General features: G+C 35.1%; 1 protein-coding gene across 2 annotated transcripts in view; it reads left to right on the top strand.

Moving 5' to 3' along the window:
• LOC106882389 (MAM and LDL-receptor class A domain-containing protein 1) overlaps positions 1-21,119 on the top strand; it is a 234,860-nt gene that overhangs the window by 26,855 nt on the left and 186,886 nt on the right. For both annotated transcript variants that reach the window (XM_089354751.1, XM_089354750.1), the window contains exons 15-29: positions 1,571-1,756; positions 2,903-3,054; positions 5,478-5,588; positions 6,192-6,282; positions 7,669-7,812; positions 10,016-10,177; positions 10,829-11,008; positions 11,450-11,644; positions 12,947-13,209; positions 14,130-14,211; positions 15,659-15,814; positions 16,254-16,442; positions 17,908-18,060; positions 18,893-19,024; positions 20,283-20,542. In XM_089354751.1, coding sequence (XP_089210877.1) covers positions 1,571-1,756; positions 2,903-3,054; positions 5,478-5,588; positions 6,192-6,282; positions 7,669-7,812; positions 10,016-10,177; positions 10,829-11,008; positions 11,450-11,644; positions 12,947-13,209; positions 14,130-14,211; positions 15,659-15,814; positions 16,254-16,442; positions 17,908-18,060; positions 18,893-19,024; positions 20,283-20,542 — 2,456 coding nt within the window. The remainder of the gene's footprint in view (positions 1-1,570; positions 1,757-2,902; positions 3,055-5,477; positions 5,589-6,191; positions 6,283-7,668; positions 7,813-10,015; positions 10,178-10,828; positions 11,009-11,449; positions 11,645-12,946; positions 13,210-14,129; positions 14,212-15,658; positions 15,815-16,253; positions 16,443-17,907; positions 18,061-18,892; positions 19,025-20,282; positions 20,543-21,119) is intronic.

Genomic DNA, 21,119 nt, shown 5'->3' with positions numbered 1-21,119 from the left:
ACTCTTTTACTTGTTTCAGTCATTTGACTGCAGCCATGCTGGAGCACCACCTTTAGGCGAGCAAATCGACTCCAGGACTTATTCTTTGTAAGCCTAGTATTTATTCTATCGGTCTCTTTTTGCTGAACCGCTAAGTTACGGGGACGTAAACACACCAGCATCGGTTGTCAAGCGATGGTTGGGGGACAAACACAGACACACAAACACACATACATATATATATATATATATATATATATATATATATATATATACATATATACGACAGGCTTTTTTCAGTTTCTGTCTATCAATCCACTCACAAGGCTTTGGTCGGCCCGAGGCTATAGTAGAAGACACTTGCCCAAAGTGCCACGCAGTGGGACTGAACCTGGAACCATGTGGTTGGTAAGCAAGCTACTTACCACACAACCACTCCTGCACCTATGTTGAAGATGAATGGAAGCATAACATCGCCATCACTAGTGATCACTCCAAACACCATGATGTTGACTGGATGTTTGATTTTTATCACTCTTGGTACATGTTTTGGGGACACAGTAAACCAATGTTTGTCCTGTGTGTTCACCATTTGATCCTGACAGAAATTTTTCTTGTCTGAGAAAAACCAAAACATGCTTGGTTGGGGAAGATACTTGAGTTTGTTCAAAAGCTTCATAGTACGGTCTTTCTTGTTGTCCATGATGGCTTGGTATCAAAATTGGCCCTTTCTCATCTTGTATAAGGAATACCGAACATCTTCATGCACTATTTGCATGATAAGAAACTCAGACAGTCCTCTGTCTCTGGCAATGGACCCGATTGGCTTGGAGGGATTGTTGTGAATCATGGCCTGGATCTCACCAACAAATTCAGGAGTTCTTCTCTTTTCCAAGCTGTCAGTTATTCATAATCACCATTAGCCTCATCCAACTCTTTCCAGATCCTCTGCACTGTCCTCAAATTGACACCCAAACACTCTGAAATGTTCATATTGGAGCTTCTGGCTCAAATGCCAAATAGTACAGCATGTTGTTTCCAAATTTCTGGCAGAGTGAATTGCATCACAGTGCTGCTTTTCTCACAGACGGTGCCCAACTATACAGTGTAGTTGACAAATTGAAAAACAAACAATGTGCATGTGCCAACAGTCTGATTTGGCATGGATGGTTTTCTACAGCTGGATGCCCTTCCTAACGCCAACCACTCTGAGAGTGTAATGGGTGCTTTTACGTGCCACTGACATGGGTGCCATTTGTGTGACACCAGTATCTTCCATGTCTCTGATTTCACTTGGCTTGATGGGTCTTCTCAAGCATGGCATATTGTCAACAGCCTCAATCATTTGTCTTTGCCTTTGGAAATTTTGATTTGCAATTCAACTTCAATGATTTTATAAACCCGACAATGTTTTGTAACTGTGGTTTTTATATTGAATGCCTATTTAATTAATTCCTTTAAGATAGTCATTATTTGTTTAATTTATTTTTGACTTTATTTTCATTCCTGATTTGTTTTTGTTTTGTTTTTTCGGGGTTTTTTTTCGGTTTTTTTTTTTTCACATTTACTGATTCCTTTTTATCATTTGCAGAACTAACAACCAGAAAACCTGATGTATCTGTTCCTCTTGCACAACGGAGTTGTAATTTTGAAGCTAATGACATATGCGGTTTCTCAGTTGAAAACTCGACAAACTTCCACTGGAGCCAACATTCTGGTAGCACAGATACCTTAGGGACCGGACCAACAAATGATCATACATTAGAGTCATCTTCAGGTAAGATGTTCTTTTGAGAAAACTGCAAACAACTGATTGTTCTGTGGAGTCATCTGCTTTCATTCATAACTTCTATCCATCTATCCATTTTCTTCATCCACCATTCTTGGGAGGTTCATGAGAGTAAAATCCTCAGAAGCAACCATAATCAGACTTTCCAGCTGGATTCCCAAGCATGATCTGGTTAGACTATAGATATTATCCAATTACCTTGTTTCTAACCTATCCTCAGGTCTCCTACCAGTTGTGGCTCAGCCTCACGGATTCCTCTTGTGGTTCTTTCCTGTGACATACTTCTAATCACATGTACCACTGTAATGGAGTTGTGAAGCAGTGGCTCTGCTACATTTTTATTTAACATACGATTGCAACAGCTTAACGCATAAGATACCTTCTTAAAACATCATAGAACATCAATTCAGAAACTTAATTCACCCGGCAAGATATTTTTTATTCATTTTTTTCCTATCATAATTTTAAATCCAGCTACAGTTGGATTTGACATTAAATGATGATGGTGATAGCAACAATGATGATGGTGGTGGTGATGATGATGATGATGACGACGACGATGATGACGACGACGGCGACAATGATGATGATGATGAGGAGGAGGAGGAGGGTTTAGTTTTTCTAAGTCATAATTTTGGAAAGTGAAATAGTGATTTTTTAAAACTATACAAAATACTAATTTTTTTGTTGGTGTTGTTTTTCTTTTTCCTTTCAGTCCCTCACAAAGCTTCTTCTTTGTATGAAAAATGTATACGTAACCTCCCCATTCTATTTACTGGCTGTTTTTCAACTCCTGCATACAAATCCCGTATCCTCATAACTATGGTAGGTAATGGGTTAACTAGTAACAACTGCAACAGCCAAGAAAGCTTCATTTGAGGTCACTTGATCCACTAGAAATAGCAATCGAGTTCACCCAAATCACACACAGCTCTCTTAATCTTAATTAAAAAGACATGTTTATCAGTGTAATCCACCTCATCATCATCATTATCATCTTTTTAACGTCTTCTTTTCCATGCATGATTGATTTGAAACAATGTAAATAAATAAGCATTACAGTCAACAGACTGATCCGAATGTTAAAGGGTTATTGTTTACTCACAAGCAGCTTTTTTTTCTTCTCTTTGAAAGGTCATTATATGTATGTGAGTGCAATGGATGGGAACTTAACAGCGAAATCATCTCTGATAAGTCCATTCTACAAAAACACTGACAGCGTTTGCCTACAGTTTTATTATCACATGTATGGAAATGGAATCGGTACTCTGAACATTTATACAAAGGTGAGTTATACACTTTTAAATTTTGCCAGTATACAACAAACATGCAAGTTCAAATGAAGTTGAAAGGAAAATGGTTGAGCGGTTGAGGTTAAGAAGCTTCCTTTGCAACTGTGTGGTTGCAGGTTCAATTCCATTGCTCTGCATTTTGGATGAGTGTCTTCTTCTATAGCCTCAGGCCAACAAATGCCCGGTGAATGAATCTAGTATATGGAAATTGTGTGAAGCATGTTGTATATATATTTCTTCATTGCCCATAGGGGGCTACACATAGCGGGGACAAACAAAGGGATTAAGTCGATTACATCAACCCCAGTATGTAACTGGTACTTATTTAATCGACCCCGAAAGGATGAAAGGCAAAGTCGACTGCAGCGGAATTTGAACTCAGAACATAATGGCAGACAAAATACCACAAAGCATTTTGCCTGGCGTGCTTACGATTCTACCAGCTCGTTGCCCTTTGTATGTATGTATATATATATATATATATCATCATCATCATCATCATCATCAGCGTTTAACGTCTGCTTTCCATGCTAGCATGGGTTGGATGATTTGACTGAAGACTGGTGAACCGGATGGCTGCACCAGGCTCCAAACTGATCTGGCAGAGTTTCTACAGCTGGATGCCCTTCCTAACACCAACCACTCCAAGAGTGTAGTGGATGCTTTTACACGCCACCGGCATGAGAGCCAGTCAGGCGGTACTGGCAACAGACACACTCAAAATGGTGTTTTCTACGTGCCACCTGCACAGAAGCCAGTCCAGTAGCACTGGCAACGACCTCGTTCGAATGTTTTCTAACGTGCCACCGACACAAGTGCCAGCAAGGCAATGCTGGTAACGATCATGCTCAAATGGTGCTATTTACATGTCACTGGCACGGAAGCCAGACAGCTGCTCTGGCAATGATCACACTCAGATGGTGGTGTTAGTGCTCCACTGGCACAGGTGCCAGTCATCGAATATGGTTGAATTACGATTTTGATTTCACTTGTCCCAACAGGTCTTCGCAAGTAGAGTTTAGTGTCCAATGAAGGAGAGGTTGGCATGGATGCCAGTTGTCGAATTTGGTTTGATTCGATATATATATATATATATATCAAAAAGGGATAAAACTCTTTTACAAGAATTTTATCAAGAAGCCAGTGTGTAAAAAAATTCATAAGGGAAATTTCTATTCCCAAGAATATAATTATTCGTTTATATTTATATAAGAGGCATTACTACAGAATAATGCCCCTTATATAAATATATATATATATATATATATATATATATATATATATATATATAGGTTTATATTTAGATTCAAGATTGAATATGGTACTTATGTTTAGGCACCAGAATTATAGTATGGTATAGTATTATACAAAAACCATTCCAAAAAACTAGGTGATCAAAAAATCAAAAATAAGCAACACGGATTTCAAAGATGATTGCAGTACGCATGTTTCATGCTACTCCATTTATTTAAGTAATGCGAGCATTACATTAAATGCAATATGTAGAGCAATCTTCAGCTGCACGAAAATGTAGAAAATTACAGTAGAATAGACATATTATAATTGTAGCAAAGTCTATCAGTCTATAGACTTGGCTATGTCAAGATGGATTTTTATGTATTCTTCCTCCCACTTGGATTTGAAATGTTGCCACAATTATAATATGTCTATTCTACTGTAATTTTCTGCATTTTCCTGCAGCTGAAGATTGCTCTACATATTGCATTTAATGTAATGCTCGTATTACTTAAATAAATGGAGTAGCATGAAACGTGCATACTGCAATCATCTTTGAAATCCGTGTTGCTTATTTTTGATTATATATATATATATATATATATATATATATATATATATATATATATACACATATATATATGAAGGCATGTTGAAAAATTCCTGACTTTAGATAAAAGAAAATGCAGGAGGATGAATTAATTATGATTTTATTGAACATATTCCCCTCTCATATTCACACACTTATTGCAGTGGTCCTTCTGCTTTTCTAAGCCCTATTAAAAAACTCAGAAGTTTGGGCCTCCAGCCAGGTCTTTTGCAACTCCCTTAAACCAGGAATTTTTCAGCACCTCCTCATATGTGGAGGTGTGTGTGTATATGTGTGTGTGTGTGTCTAGGTGTATGTATATGTATTTTTGTATTTGTGTTTGTCCCTGCTTACTGCTTGGCAACTAGTACTGGTTTGTTTACATTCTCATAATTTAGCCGTTCAGCAAAAGTAACAGATTAAATAAGTACCAGATTTGCAAAACATATCAGTTTTGGGGTTGATTTGTTCATCTAAGCCCCCATCCAATGTTATGCTCCAGTGTGGCTGCAATCCAATGATTGAAACAAAGAAGAGGTAAAAGATAACATGTGATGGAATTAAAAGAAATATATTTATCTGTCTTTTACAGATTGGCAATACTATGGACAGGATTTACCATATTTCTGGAAACCAAGCTAATAAATGGCAAGTGGATACAGCAACAATTGATATTGCAAAAACATCGACAAATCTTTACAGAGTAAGTTAAGACTTTATAACATTTCCATTTATTTTTATTCCACAGTATAGGCGCAGGAATGACTGTGTGGTAAGTAGCTTGCTTACCAACCACATGGTGCCGAGTTCATTCCCACTGCGTGGCACCTTGGGCAAGTGTCTTCTACAATAACCTCGAGCCAACCAAAGCCTTGTGAGTGGATTTGGTAGACGGAAACTAAAAGAAGCCTGTCGTATATATGTATATATATATATATGTGTGTGTGTATGTGTGTGTGTGTGTGTGTTTGTGTGTCTGTGTTTGTCCCCCCAACATTGCTTGACAACCGATGCTGGTGTGTTTGCATCCCCGTAACTTAGCGGTGTGGCAAAAGGGACCGATAGAATTAAGTACTAGGCTTACAAAGAATAAGTCCTGGGGTCGATTTGCTCGACTAAAGGTGGTGCCCCAGCATGGCCGCAGTCAAGTGACTGAAACAAGTAAAAGAGTAAAAGAGAGTAAGCGGAATGTCAAAACTAAAAGAAACAAAAAATGAAATTACAATCATAAATATAAATATACATTAAATGACTAATTTCTAATTGGTTATACCTTAAATTATAAATGAAACTTGATTTGTTCCAGGTGATATTTGAAGCTGTGAAAGGACCAAATAAACGAGGTGATATTGCTCTTGATGACATCTCATTTACCTTGGGAGCTTGTTCAGCGAAAGGTAACAATGCCTTCATTTAATTCTTAATTGTAACTGACCTTTAACCTCTTAGCAATTCTATAATAATGTTGAATTTTAATTGAAGAAATAATAATGATTTCAAAATTTGGCACAAGTTTAGAAAGAAGTTTAGTTTTGAAGAGAAAGTTGATAACATTTGTTCCAGTATTTGACTGGTACTTTATTTCATCGACTCTGAAAGGACGAAGGGCAAAGTCGACCTTGGTGGGATTTGAACTCAAGACGTGTAAAGAGCCACATGAAACGCTGTTAAGTACTTTGTCTGGTGTGCTAATGAATCTGCTAGCTCATCACATTTAATGTGACAACAACAACAACTACAATAAAATTGGTTTCCAATTTTGGCACAAGGCCAACAATTTTAAGAGAGTGAAGTCGATTATATCACCAACAACCTCACACCCCGTCCATACTCAACTGGTCCTTACTTTATCAAACCCAAAAGGACGAAAGACAAAATCGACCTTGGGCAGAATTTCAACAAAAAGAAGCAGAAGAAATCCATATCCTTTTCTTTTATGTGCATACCTATGTATGTAGTAGTCTGGCTAGGCCAATGGTAAAATGGTTGGAACCAACTGTAAAAAAAGAAACCCAGCGTGTATGATTTTTATATACTCAAATACTCAGTAAACAAATCTTGTGAAAATTATTGACCATTCCAAAGGGTAAACAGGATGTATAGATTAAATAGCTTTGTTATAATGATATTTATAGAAAATTACTATTTTTAAATCTCACAACATGAGATATTCAGTAACAGTACTTTGTAGTAAAGATTGTTTGCATAAACATAACATGGCAGTCCTGGTTTAGAACTAATGTTGCTGTAATTTAGCCCCAGGAGACATCGTCTCCAGCTGGCTATACAACACGATCTGTGTCCTTATATTTTTGAACAAGGGAATCTAGCACCCCCACTCAGCTCAAAACAATATCTGTTTGAAACAATATCTGTTCAAAGCAATACCTGTTTCAGAATATAAGGACACAGATCGTTTCATATAAACAGCTGGAGATAATGTCTCCTGGGGCTAAATTACAGCAACATTAGTCCTAAACCAGGATTGTCATGTTATGTTGACAAACAATCTTTACTACATGATATTTATAATATGCAATAAAGTGCTCTTCTGACGACCCATTGCAGTTAGGAAACCAAATGCGCTTGGAACATCCAATGCTGAGTTCCATATAACTGCAATGGTAAAACGTATGTTGGAACTAAATTTTTTATACTGGTGTTTATCTTAATTTCCACTAATGATATTGATATATATACATCCATGCTTACAGTTTTGCATCACATAAAAATTATTTACAAGCTAACTGATGAAATAATCTTGACCTTATAATTTTTCACAGGAGATTGTGACTTCGAAGACTCAAATTGTTTATGGACAAATGTTCAAGGCACTGGTGATAATTTTGATTGGATAAAATTGAAGGGCTCAGCTTCAAATACCAACATAGGCCCAAAATTTGATCACACACACCAGAATGCACAAGGTATTTTTAAAATATCCATTTCCCATGTATTTTTTTATATCTATGTTTCAAGCTATATCTCTTTCCATTCCATGTTATTTTATATTCTAAAAGTGATATATTTTTGTAGTATCTGTGAGACTATGATAAGCTACTCTTTTTGAAAAGGTTCTATCTATTATCTTCATCAGATGTCTTATTTCTGGATACATACATATTCAACAAGAATAACACACTTAATGATAGTCAAAGATCAAACCAATTAAAATATAACGTGCAGATATAAATGTCAGAAAAATGTTTTATCTCTCGAAAAATGAATGATTTTAAAAGATGAAAGATTTGTATTTTCTCGTGCCATTTAAGCTGACTAGAACATATTACTGCAGCCATCCACTCTATGTGTCATGTTCAAGTGGTTACTGTTAACCTTTGCTTGCTGACATCTTGGTAGGAAAACCACAAAACCAAGGAAAATGCAACCTGTGGGATTGCTTTTACATGAAGAATAAACAAGAGGAGAGATATGACTTTAATTTCCATCTTTTAGTATTTCATCATTTTTATTCTTTTATCACTATTTATGTGTTTTATTAGGTTGTTTCTTCTATTTTATGGTCTTTATGAAACATCTTTCATTCCTTTTGTGTTTTCTTACATTTTTTTATTTTTTAGCTTTAATGTGTAGTTATACATAAAAATATTTATACATAAAGCATTTGTATACTGTCAACTCAATGTGACAGTCCCAATAAGGGAACCATACTGCTGCTATTTAGCCCTAGGAAGCTGGACCGCTTCCTGTCGGCCTTAACACATTTCCTGTGTCCTTATATTTGGAAGGGGGAGACAAGCACCCCCACCCAGCTCAGTGTGCATTCAGGGACATGTTTCTGAGTCATTGCTCATCATCAGCCTGAAGTAGCAACACTAGCTGGTTGAAAATGCATGTCAAACCCTCGCAAATATATGTATTTTTAGTGAAAACACATTCACTGATTACAAAAATTAGTAATGATCTAATTATGTCACATTGAGTTGACAGTATACAAATGCTTTATCGTAACAACTGCTGCTTAATTCTCTCTGTGAGATTTATAATTAGATCATTTCTAATATTTATACATAATTCAGAAAATTATGAAACAATGCTCTCTGATACCAGATCACTGCCCTCATCTTCTTTTCAGTTACTTCCCCCCTTATATAAAACAGAGTAACCATTATCTCCTCTATAGCAAGACAGCTATACTTGCCCCTCAGCACCTGGTATGATGATGCCTCCTCCTGCCTTATGCTACAATCCCACTCAGCTGAAGGTCTGTTCTTTGTTTCGTGGGTTACTTGGACACCTCACTAACGCCAGTGTCATGAAAAAAGTGCCTGCTACACTCTGACAAGAAGCTGGCATCAGAAAGAGCATCCAGCCATAGAAGTCATGCTGAAACATACACGAGAGCTCTGCACAGTCTTCTAGCTCATTGGATTCTGTCGAAAGGACCAACCCATGCCAGCATGGAAGACAGACATTAGATATTGAAGACAATGATGATGACGACGACAATGACGACAATAACAACAACGATGATGATGATGATGATGATGATGATGATGATGATGATGATGATGATGATGATGATGATGACAATGATGACAATGATGATAATTATGATGATGATGACGATGACAATGATGATAATGATAATGATGATGATAATTATTACCCAGTATCAAGAAGGATGACGATGATGATGACAATGATGATGGTGATGATGATGATGATAAAGATGACAACGATGACAACGATGATGATTATGAAGATGATGATGATGATGATGATGATGATGATAATGATGAGTGGACGGCCGTCATATGTATTTATATATATTCATGTACATATATAGATATGTACATACACATATATATGCACACACAAATCTCACACAGACAGATAGATAGATAGATATATAGGTATTTCTACAATTTAGATTTATTTAGATGTGCATGTTGAATCTACCAAATAAGCAGTGAGACAATTGTATTTCTTAGTCACAAAATTATGACAAATCACATTAAATCAGAAAAACTGATTCAACAAAAAATAATTTAATCTCAGCTTCAGATTATCAGAAAACATTAATGCAAAATGTCCAGTAGCTGCGTTGTATCATTTTTCATGTCTTTAACAGAAAAGAATTGCATAAATAATTTAATCTTCTTGCAGGTCACTACCAATATATTGAAAAAGCGAAGGGAACTAACCCTGGCCGAGCTTGGTTAGTTAGTCCACTTTTCCAACCACTTAATTCTGATAAGTGTCTGCAGTTCTGGTACAACATGAATGGGAAAGACATTAGTAGACTGTCAGTTGTAATAACCGTTGCAGGTTTGTATAATTGATTCCTTTTAATGAAATAAGTAGCTAGTAACACTATTGACCATTATGATTATATATCTGTGTGTGTATGTATAAGGCAGTGTGCAGCCAGAATCGTTAGCATGCCAGGTGAAACGTTTAGCGGTATTTTATCTGGCGCTACTTTCTGAGTTCAAATTTCGCCAAGGTCGACTTTGCTTTTCATCCTTTCGGGGTTGATAAATTAAGTACCTGGCAAGTACTGGGGTTGATGCAATCGACTACCTCCATCCCCACAAATTCCAGGCCTTAGGCACACAATAGAAGGTATCTGTGTGTGTACGTGTGTGTGTGTGCGTGCATGTGTGTGTTTGTGCGTGTGTGTATCTGTATGTGAGTATGTATGTAAAAAGGTTTTTCTGTGTAAGCTATATGTATTGATGATGATGATACATATAGTTAAATATATATATATATATATATATATTTATATAAGACTCAAGGATTGAGATTCCACTTGTTATGAAACATATATAGCCTGGATTTTATCTACTCCATTCCTCAACTCTTGTATATATACACAAATTTATATAATGTATTTTGATGGACAAGTAATTCAAATTTAATTCCAGTTGTTTAAGATCTTTCTTCAATTTTTAATATTTTTCCTGTTTTATCCAGGCTCAAGCAACATTACCATTTGGCAGTTAGAAGGAAACCAAGGAAAACCATGGCTGCAAGGCCAGGTATCTCTACCAAGGATAAAGAAACCTTATTCTGTGGTATTTGAAGGCATCAATGGCAAAGAACAAGGTGGCATAGCTCTGGATGACATTACTTTTATAAACGAAGGTTGCAGAAGTAAGTCTCTCTGCTGATGATAGCATTATTTTATTATATCTTGTGTCTAAATAGAAACCATTGCTTTCTTAGAAATTGTCAATTTGATTCCTTGCTTATGTATTTCAATTTTTTTGTCTCTCTTTTCTCACTCTTTCTCCCCCCGCTTCTCAATGTCTGTCTTTCTCCTTTACTTTTCTAACTGAGGTAACCATGTATGTTCTCTATTACAAAGCAGCGAGCTGGCAGAATCATTAGCATGCCGGGCAAAATGCTTAGTGGTATTTCGTCTGCTGTTACGTTCTGAATTCAAACAAAGCAAAAGACACTAAATTAACAGTTTTTTTTTTTTAATTGCTAATATGATCTTAGTTTCAACACATAGCCTCAAATTAAATCCTGTGCAATACAAGTACATCTCAAAGCTATATTGTTAATAATCTAAATTTTAAATTATTTCAGTATTCCCATCCAAAGCTTATCTAAAACACAGCATGACAACCAATAAACCAACAGTGACAAAAGCTCCAGTTGATGTCTCAACTTCTTGTGCATTCACAAATGATTACTGTGGATGGAAGCAAGATAAAGCAGATGATGGTGATTGGCTAATTGGATTAAGTGACAAAGCAGCAATGAAAGACCATACTGGAGTTGGTAAGGAACTTTATTTTTGGCAGTTATAAAGAATTCATTGGATTCTCAATAATTTGTTATTTCTAATTGATGAAAAGTCAATTAGGTAGATGATAGATGTGAGTGTGGCTGACTGGTAAAAAAAGTTTGTTTCCAAACCACATGAGTTTGGGTTCAGTCCCACAGTGTGACACATTGAGCAAGTGTCTTCTATTGTAGCCCCAGGCTGACCAAAGCCTTGTGAAAACATTTAGGAAATTGAATGAAGCCTGTCATATATATTATGTACGTATATATATATATATATGTGTGTATATGCATGTGTGTATGTAATGTTTGTATTTATGTATGTATGTTTGTATGTATGTATGTATGTATGTGTGTATGTGTGTATGTAAGTCATTATTCATTTTTATTTCAAGATTTCTTGCCAATAAGGAAAGAGCTGGTTTCTAACCAAAATCCAAGGTTCCTTCATTGGAATTTCAACAATATCAACAGGGTATTTTTGTATGTATATATACGTGCAGATTTGTATGTTCTGTTTTATGTATGTATTCTCATGCATATAGCTATGCACCTAGACATGCTCATATATACTTAAATGATAGACTTCTGGAAAGTTTTACAGATTTTTATAGTTCCAGTGATGGCTTGGATCTCTAGTCTTCAAATCCTCCTTCCTGATTTTGATAAGCCTAATTTCTCAAGATTGTTATTTAGGCAGTGTGTTACATATCCCAGTGCCCCAATAATTAGATATAAATCTAAACTTGTAATCTGGATAGAGTAACTGCAAATTTCTCAATAGTTCAACGTAAGTATTTTCTTTTTCACTGATCTTTAGCTTTATGTTAACATCTACTGGGCAGCTGATTTCCATAATTGTACAGAGTTTCTCTTCTCTATTTCAAATTATTGTGTCAGGTTTATTACATTTACATTTTATTAAGGTCTTCACGGGGACATTCCACCAGTACTCCTTTTTATTATGAGTAGCTATAGCTTCCACCATACTGTGGGTTCTTATTTCTTTGTCTTTGGGGTTATGTGTGTATGTATAAACAACATTCCTTTATTGTGACTTAACATTCTATCGATATTTCCATTAAGATACAAAACTTTATAGTCTTTGAAAAATCTATGATTAAAAAAATGATGCCTTTTTCTAAATTCTCTGTTACAGCTAAAGAAAGGAAAAAATTTCAAGATAATCCCCCCCCCCCCCAAAAAAAAATACTACTTTATTTTACAAACTTCTGTGTTTTGGCAAACTATTTTTAAAAGCGTATTTCAAGTATTTTCTCTTATTTTCCATTTCAGACGGCGGTCATTATATATTTGTTAAACATTTAAATCAAACAAACAAAAAGTTCCGGCTTATCAGTCCAGATTTCACTCCAAATAGTGATACAAGTTGTGTTACATTTTGGTATTATAAAGATGGTTATTTTTCAAATTCTCTCAGAATGTACATAAAAGAAGGCCTTAATTTGCCATCTTCACCTGTATTAGCTTTAAATGGATTTCCAGCTAAAAGATGGGAGAGAGAGATGTACAGTGTTCACATTAACAAAACGTTTAATGTAAGTCAATATATATAATTATCATTATTATTATTATTATTATTATTATAATATATATATATATTTACATATATATAAACATATAAATATATAATACACACACACATATATATATATATATACACACACACACACACACACACACACACATGCTGGTGGCACATAAAAAACATCATTCAAGCATGGTCGATGCCAGTACCACCTAATTGGCTCCCTGTTCCGGTGGCATGTAAAAAGAACCCATTACATTCTTGGAGTGGTTGGCATTAGGAAGGCCATCTAGCTGTAGAAACCTTGGTGCAGCTTCCTGGCTTGCCAGTCCTTGATCAAATCGTCCAACCCATGCCAGCATGGAAAGCAGACGTTAACCAATGAAGATGATGATGATTACCTATTTTAATCTGTGTATAAGATGGTAGGGTGTAATTTGAGGGAGATTTGGTTATAATTTTTAGTAGATCAAATGACCATGTAGTGGTTTTTCTGGTAGTTCATTATTGTTAAGGACCTGTTTGCAGTTCATGTTAACAGATTTAAAATTTTCTTTAATAATTATGAAACCAATATCTATTCAACTGAACAATAAAATGGTGAATAGCTTATAACAACAGCTGAGTGTTTGTGTGTTTGTTTACACCAAGATGTGGAACATCAATTACACCTACATTTGGAGAATGACTGCTAATGTTACATAAACGCTAGGTAATTTGAATGGGTTAACAGATCCTACATAACTGAACTTTTCTTAGACTGATTTTCCTTCTGAAGATGGGCCTTTGTGCTTGAAATATAAAGGTTTTATAAAATCTTCTGCATTGTCAGAAGCTGTCTATTTTCTCTCTTTTTTAGACTCTTCAATAAAATGTTAGTTAAATAATTCGTTTTCCATTTCAAAATTTTATCAATTTATTTGTTTTAAGGTTGTGTTTGAAGTTCGGAGTGATTCTTATGGCATTACAGCTGTAGATGATGTTTCTATAACACACGGAACTTGCAAGAATGGTAAGTAAGCAACACTTTTCAGTCACCACATTTCCTTTTTGTTTCTGTTTTATTTGTGCTGAAGATAAATTCTGATAAGTTAATAACAAATAAAGACCAGAATCTGACATGATATATGACGGCTGCGTTTGCAGAAGGCATGAAGTAAAATTTGCAAATTTTCAGTGTAAGTTTAAATGGCATTGGGAGACACAAGTACCTACACTTCAAGCAAGGCTATTTGGTGAAGAGAAAATCATTATGCTTTTTATGTTTAACTCTGATATATATACTTTATTTGTGGGTTAACAAGGTAACCAACAGTTTCCTGTGAAAGGATCTTCACAATTGTTCAAAACAGTGATGAGGACAAACATTCCAACAAGGTGATTAATCTTGATTAATCTTCATCAGTGACCCATTACTCTATTACTGAGGATTAAAAACTCGACTCACCTTGTCAGCCTTACAGAGAACACCTTAGGAAACATTGACTGATTCCGAAAATGTTGGAGTGAGAATTATAGATTATTAAGGTGGCTCTTCGCAATTTGTAACCAAAAGGCAACAAATATAGTCATCCCTAAAGTGAATGAGGGTGCTATTCAGCACCAGCATTGCTAGAAATAAGAGTCAAATAACTTGTAGCCATGTGAGATTAATTTTCTAACAACTGACAAGGGAGACAAGCTCCCAATGGCAAGCAAGGTGGAGTTATATTGACTCTGATTTCAGATTTGATCAATCTTTGTCAATGACCCATTGTTCTGTCACTGAGAGTTAGAAACTCGACTTGTCTTGTCAGTCTTATAGAGAACATCATAGGAAACGTTGACTGATTCCGAAAATGGTGAAATGAGAATTATGTATTATAAAAGTGGGTCACCGATGAAGATTAATCAAATCTGAAATCATCGATGATTCCCATAAGGTGCTTGGCCACTTGCCATAAGGTGCTTGTCTCCCTTGTCATTCATTAGAAAAGTGCTCTCACTTGGCTAAGAGTTGTTTTGACTCTTATTTCTAGCAATGCTGGTGCTGACTAACATCCTCGGTCATTTTAATGACAACTATACTTATTATGCCTTTCGGTTGTAAATTGCGAATAACCACCTTACTAATATATATATATATATGTAGATATATATATATATATATATATATATATATAATTGATGGATTCTTTTGGTTTCTCACAAGTCTTTGGTTGGCCTGGGACTATAGTAGAAGACACTTGCTCATGGTATCACTCAGTGTGGGATTGAACCTGAAACTATACACTTGGGAAGTGAACATCTTATTTCACAAAGCCATTCCTGCATCTGTCCAAGTTCAATAAAATTAGTACCTGTAATATAAGTAATATGATGTAAGTTATCCAATGGACTATAACTCTACTTCTCAAACTTCGATTTTTGCTTTGTATATTTGCTTTTTTTATTTTATTTATTTTTTTTTTTTTTTGTAGATTTCAGTGACTCGTTATCCTGTAATTTTGAAAATAAAGCTATTTGTGGTTTCAAACAAGATACCCATGGGAAGAAACTTTGGATTTGGCATCAAGGCAGCACATCAACCCTCAATACAGGTCCTTCATCTGACCACACTTACAGGTCTAACAAAGGTATTTTGACTTCACCCTTTAGCAAGCAGATTACTTTGTCAAATATAATGCTTATTTATTCAGTTTCAGATGGATTGGTATCATCTTCATCATTACCATTTATGTCTGTCTTCCATGTTGACATGGGTCAGATGGGTTGGCAGGAGATGGCAAGCCAGAAGACTGCACCAAGCTCCAATATGTTTTGGCGTGTGTTTTTTTTATGGCTTGATGCCCTTCCTAACACCAGCTACTTTACAAAGTGTACTGGGTGCTTTTTACCTGGCTCCAACACTGGCAAGTTTTGTTTTGGCATAGTTCTTATGGCTGGAAGCCCTTCCTAACACCAGCTACTTTACAAAGTGTACTGGGTGCTTTTTACATGGCACCAACAGGGGCAGTAAATAACTGTCTCTTTATCTTAGATAGATTAAGATTAAAGTACTATCTTATACTGCAGGTCATTATATGTTTGTGGAGGGCAGTAACACAAAACCAAATTCCAAAGTCCGACTCTTCTCACCACTCATCAAGCAAGACACTTCCTCATCATGTGTTGAGTTCTACTTCAATATGAAAGGAAATGTTGGAATGCTCTCTGTCTATCTTTTGAATGGAAATCGTTCTACATTTCTCTGGAATCGATTTGGTAAGTTGGAATTTACCTTTCATTGTTCTTGAATTAAACCTTTTGATTTCAGTCTTCTGTTGAAATATGCTGTCTTTGTTTCTATTCATTTTGAAAATGAAGAAGAATTTAGCAAAATAATTATGCCATCATTAAACAGGTATTTGGAACATAAATTAACATGAAATCATGATGGAAGATTTTAGTAGAGATTTCTTCAAAATACTATGTTAGTTGTTATGTTTATGTATTTGTTTTGTAAGATTTCTGATGTGAAATCGTGTGTAGAAACAGATATTGTTTATACTTAAGGATGGCTATATTTCTTTTTTATTTTGTTAAATAAACACAGGCACTGCCTATTCGTTCTTCACTTTAACTTTATTATTGTCCTTTGTCTTAAATCTTTCATTAGACATCCTTTGACCTCTTCAGTGACTCTCCAAACCATGTGTATCCTCCTGTTTAATCCAAAGAATCACTGAAAAGATCACTGGTGAAAGTTTGAAGACAAAGGACACTAAAATAAGAACAGTAATAAAGCTGAATTGAAAAACAAATATATAGCCCACAGGCATATGGCATAGTAGTTAAAGAGTGCTGGTTACTAACCCCAAGATTGTGAGTTCAATTCCAAGCAGTGACCTGAATAATAATAATAATAATAATAATGATGATAATAATAATAATAATAATAATAATAAATATATAGTGCTTGTGTTTATTTGGCAAAAGAACATAATAATTACTATTCCAAAATATAACTATACTAGGTTAGTTGTGTTGGCATAGACCTAAGATTAGTCTCAGGTGAGTTGGTATCAAAAGGGATAATAACAATCAAATAAAAACAATGACACCAGGTTCTCTCAGATTTTAAGCTAATATATTCTTGTTAATTCTTAATCTATCAGATATATTGAGATTAAGATCACTTGGATTAGTAATTTTGAAGCTTTTGTAATAAATAAACAAAGGTGTATTAAATGCATGTATTCTGTGCATCATTTTTCTTATTCCTTAATTTTAAATACAAACATCTAATCCCACCAAATATTGATTTCAAATTTTGGCACAAGGCCAGCAATTTTGAGGGAGGAGATAGGTCAATTACATCAACCCAGTACTCAACTGGTACTTATTTTATTGACCCCAAAAGGATGAAAAGCGAAGTTGACCTCAGCAGAATTTGAACTCAGAATGTAAAGACAGACAAAATGCTACTAAACGTTTTACCTGATGTGTTTAACAATTCTGTTAGCTCATCACCTTAGGGTTAATTGAGATATTAAAAGAAAAAACAGAAATCCAAAGTTTTTACTAATTATATTTTCAGTTAGTTAACAATTTCATTAATGAATAACAAAAGCATTATTAACTAAATTACATTTGTTTTACTTTTTTTCTTTTGTTTTATTCCATACTTTGTAATATTTTTGAACAGAACTTTCAGTTTTTCATTTTATTTTTTCATTTTCACTTCCAGGGCATCAAAATTCTGACTGGCAGTTAACATCAATACAAATAAATTCTCATAAGCAATATCAGATTTATTTCCAAGCTATTGTTGGTGGTAAATACGATGGAGACATTGCCATTGATGATTTTACAGTTCACAGTGGCCAGTGTAATAAACAAGGTAATGTTTTTTTGTTTTTTAACCCTTTAGCATTCAGAATTACTCTACCTAATGTAATGCTTATTTATTCACATTGTTTTGAATAAATTATGCATTATCTCATGGCTTTGAGATGGTGGATGATGCTTATTTATTCACATTGTTTTGAATCTTTTAGTCGGGTTGAAAATATGACAAATTCTCTTAGTGACAACTTCTCTAGTGCTGGTGACATGAAAAATGCATCTAGATCATTCTTAAAGTAATTGGCATGAGAAAGTTTCCATCCATAGAAATCATACTAAAAAACTGAATGTGTAAGTATGATGTGGAAATTTAGTACATGCATAGAATGTGGTATAGAATCATCAGAGTTGAGCATGAATGAGTATAATATAAAAATATTAGAATTATATGACATGGATGCAGCATGGCTGTGTGTGCAGCATGGTTTCAGGTTCAGTCCTGCTGTGTGGCACCTTGGGCAAGTGTCTCCTACTTTAGCCTCAGGCTGATTAACCCATTTTAACCTAGGGTAACTGTCGAAATTTTGAAGATAGTTATATAAATAGGGATAGCAAACATATATAAATAAGTGTCCAGTTAACTTTTATTGCAGTAAATAAACCAAATACAACTGTCCTCAAATGAAGACTGAGTTAATATGGTTTAAAGCCATGTGAGTGGATTTGATAGAAGGAAACTGAAAGAATCTTGTTGTGTGTGTGTGTTTACCTAACATGGAAACAGATGAGGGTTGGCTAAAGGAAAGAATCATGAAATAGACTCTTCAAACCCCAAAAACATATATAATGATGCTTTTTTTATCACTCAAATTAAAATTATATTTCAGGAACATGTAACTTTGAAAATGGAATTTGTGATTGGGAAATGTCAGATGAAAATGATTTTGATTGGCTCATTCAGAAAGCTGATGTAAAATCCAAAATTTTAGGCCCTCTCACGGACCACACAAATATCAAAGGTGAGTTAGCACCAATTAACTCTTTTGTTACCGTATTTCTCTTAAAATATACTTCCTTTAACATCAATCAATAAAAATATAGAACAGGTGTAGGAGTGGCTGTGTGGTAAGTAGCTTGCTTACCAACCACATGGTTCTGGGTTCAGTCCCACTGCGTGGCACCTTGCGCAAGTGTCTTCTCCTATAGCCTCGGGCCGACCAAAGCCTTGTGAGTGGATTTGATAGACGGAAACTGAAAGAAGCCTGTCGTATATATGTATATGTGTGTGTGTGTGTGTGTGTGTGTGTGTGTGTGTATCTGTGTGTCTGTGTTTGTCCCCCCCAACATCAGTTGACAACTGATGCTGGTGTGTTTACGTCCCCGTAACTTAGTGGTTCAGCAAAAGAGACCAATAGAATAAGTACTAGGCTTCCAATGAATAAGCCCTGCACACATGCATATATATATACATATATATATATATATATATATATATATATATATATATATATATATATATATATATATATATATGCATACACACACACACATACATTCATACCCACACATACATGCATACATTTATACATATATGTATATGCACGTGCATGTGCACAAACAAACAAACAAAAAAGAATGCAATTCTGATAAGAGACAGAGTCAACAATTATTGAAAAGGTTGCAAGACGCAACGAAAATTTTAGTAAAAATAAATAAGTAAATGAGTGGAAATCTGACCAGTGAATGTGTTAAATTAATAAGGCACTAACAGGGAATGACTCCTCCCAGACACAATGAAATATGCTTCAACACACGAATTCACATAAAGAATCTTGCACACCAAATACAAAAACGAAAGAATAATAAAGATATTGAAAAAGAACCAATGCTTGTGTTTATTATTGATATAATAAAAGCATTGAGTAGAGAGAATCTTTACCGCTTTGGACAAAATGCATAGCGACATTTCTTTCTGCTCTTTGCATTCTGTGTTCATTTCCCGTCAAAATCGTCGTTGCCTTTTATCTATTCGGTGTCAATGAAGTTAAGCACCTGTCAAATACTAGGACAGATGTAATCAACTAACCCTTCTTTTGAAAAGTTCTGGCCTTCAACCCAAATTAGAGGAAAATTATTGGCGTAATGACACTTTCAAAAATCTGTTTCAACATAAAAAATTCACATCAAGAGTCTTGCGAACCAAATACAAAAATGAAATGTCAGTCGTTATTTTACATAATTACTAATTACTTAATGTTTTTTTTTTTTTTTCTGAAGTTATTTCCAAAGGTCACTATCTTTTGGCGAAACCAAACAGTGGTCAAGCTGGTAGTATTTCTAAACTAGTAAGCACAGATTTTAACCCAACAGTCAACTGTCTCCATTTATGGTACAATATATATGGAAAGACTCCAGCCACAATGACAGTGTACAAGAAGGCATCAAATACAAGTATTTTGTGGCAGCTTACAGATGAGCAGGAAGGAAACTGGAAGGAAGCACAAGTTCCCATATCAAACACTTCAGAAGTATTTTCAGTAAGTTCTCACTTTGTATCTCCACCTGTTATTATTTATAAATGCAATAAGGTGATGAGCTGGCAGAAACGTTAGCACACCAGGCAAAATACTTAGCAGTATTTCGTCTGCCTTTATGTTCTGAGTTCAAATTCCGCTGAGGTCGACTTTGCCTTTCATCCTTTCGGGGTCGATTAAATAAGTACTAGTTACGCACTGGGGTCGATATAATCGACTTAATTCATTTGTCTGTCCTTGTTTTTCCCCTCTATGTTTAGCCCCTTGTGGGCAATAAAGAAATAAGAAATGTTAGCATGCCGGGTAAAATACTTAACGGTATTTTGTCTGTCCTTACGTTCTGAGTTCAAATTCCGCCGAGGTCGATGTTGCCTTTCATCCTTTCGGGGTTGATAAATCAAGTACCAGTTGAATCATGTTTAAAGGAAATAGCAAATGAAATAGCTAAGATTAGCAAAAATAGTCAAACCTAAACGCATAATTTTAGCAAACAAAATACAATAGACGGCAGAATTCCTTTAGTGATTAGCTGGCACCAATGTTTCGCTGGCATTTCAAAAGTGTTGCATGAAAGTTACCA

Source organism: Octopus bimaculoides, chromosome 7 (assembly GCF_046866305.1).
Source record: "Octopus bimaculoides isolate indiv1 chromosome 7, ASM4686630v1, whole genome shotgun sequence".
Taxonomy (NCBI): Eukaryota; Metazoa; Mollusca; class Cephalopoda; order Octopoda; family Octopodidae; genus Octopus; species Octopus bimaculoides.
This window is presented reverse-complemented; position numbering and strand designations above follow the sequence as displayed.